The sequence below is a fragment of the Triticum urartu genome, chromosome 4A (assembly GCF_056163025.1).
Source record: "Triticum urartu cultivar PI428250 chromosome 4A, HENAU_Tu73, whole genome shotgun sequence".
In the NCBI taxonomy this organism is placed as follows: Eukaryota; Viridiplantae; Streptophyta; class Magnoliopsida; order Poales; family Poaceae; genus Triticum; species Triticum urartu.
Genome location: NC_141876.1, coordinates 590002762 through 590004007, shown reverse-complemented (window position 1 = coordinate 590004007; position 1246 = coordinate 590002762). Strand labels below are relative to the sequence as shown.

Below are 1246 nucleotides of genomic sequence, written 5' to 3'. Positions count from 1 at the left end.
ACGGACGCGCGCGCTCGCTCTCTTTCCTCACCGGGCCCGCTGGTCGGTGGCACATTGGATTCACACTCTCGCCCGCCTGCCACGTCGCCGATGCCGCCGGCCATTTTTTCAGATAAAAATGGATACATAGATAATTCTAGCGTACATAGGTAAAAAGAAAAGACCACTACTCGTCGATTTCTGACTCCGACTCGGTAATGTCCTCCTCCGATGTCTGAATGTAGGCATCAGCATACGCCTCGTCTTCAAAGTCTCAACCCGCCGTTTCTCGTAGCTTCAATTTCAATTGAGCTGCCTGCTTCCGCGAACGCTTGTCCTCCCGATAGGCGGCTCACTCCCTCCTCCTCGCGTCCCTCTTCGATCTCAATTGCTTGTAGAACTGGCACTCGTCGACGATGTCCTGTGGGTAGCCTCCACGCCACAGCACCAAGGCTTCCGTGTCCTTCTCTGCGATGGCGAGGCGACGCTGTCGCCTCCGGTGGACACGACGATCCTCATCGGTGAAAAGCCGCGGGAGAGGCGCCAGATCATGCGCCCGCTGGCTCGACACGTTGGGAAAATTCATATCCCGACGAGGCCTCAGGAGACGCCATGCCGCCGCGTCTTGCACGCGGGCCGCCTCCTCTGCGGTGTTGAAGGTGCCGAGGGCGAGACGTTTCTCGTGAAACCAGATCTCGGCGGAGAAGGCGCCGGAGCGGCGCTCGCGGACTCCGCGAAAATCCGAAGCACGTAGACGGCGGATCGACATGGTGGCGCAGAGGCGGCGAGAGTGGGCGGCCGACAGAGTGTGGAGAGAGCGCCTTCTTTTATAGCGAGCGCCGGCCGTGGCGCGTGCGAACCTTTCCCGCGCGCTGGAGCGCCAAAACCAGCGTGCGCGAACCTTTCCCGCGTGCTGGAGCATCAAAATCAGGGCGACGGCACGATGTTAAACGCGCGCGGTCATGAAAATGGGTCGGTCCGTTGGGCGCACTGTCGACCCAAAATTAAAAGAGGGCGGACGGCGGGGACAAAAAGTGGACAAAAACATCGTTCGTTTGGGTCAGCCCATTAGAGTTGCTCTAAGCGGCGAGGGAGGGAGGGTCGAAAAAGAAGACTTGGCGCCCATGAGTTTGAAATTTGAATCCATCAAATTTGGGATCTCTGTGTACATGGGCGGGGCGGGGCGTAGTGTAGTCGTAGCCAGCCAGCCAGCCAGCCGGTCGTGTTGCTTTTGCTTGCGTAGCCTGCCTGCTGTTGCGCAGAGAGA

The 1246-nt window shown here is 59.1% G+C and overlaps 1 protein-coding gene across 1 annotated transcript; it reads right to left on the bottom strand.

Moving 5' to 3' along the window:
- Positions 1–331: 331 nt before the first annotated feature.
- LOC147976927 (ethylene-responsive transcription factor ERF071-like) lies at positions 332–748 on the bottom strand. The gene has a single exon (XM_087521027.1). It carries the CDS (start codon positions 746–748, stop codon positions 332–334), a length of 417 nt encoding a protein of 138 aa, XP_087377153.1.
- Between the last annotated feature and the right edge of the window lie 498 nt (positions 749–1246).

Bases quoted from the DNA above. Each gene is read 5' to 3' on its own strand.
- LOC147976927 (XM_087521027.1), bottom strand. From the start codon at position 748: ATGTCGATCCGCCGTCTACGTGCTTCGGATTTTCGCGGAGTCCGCGAG.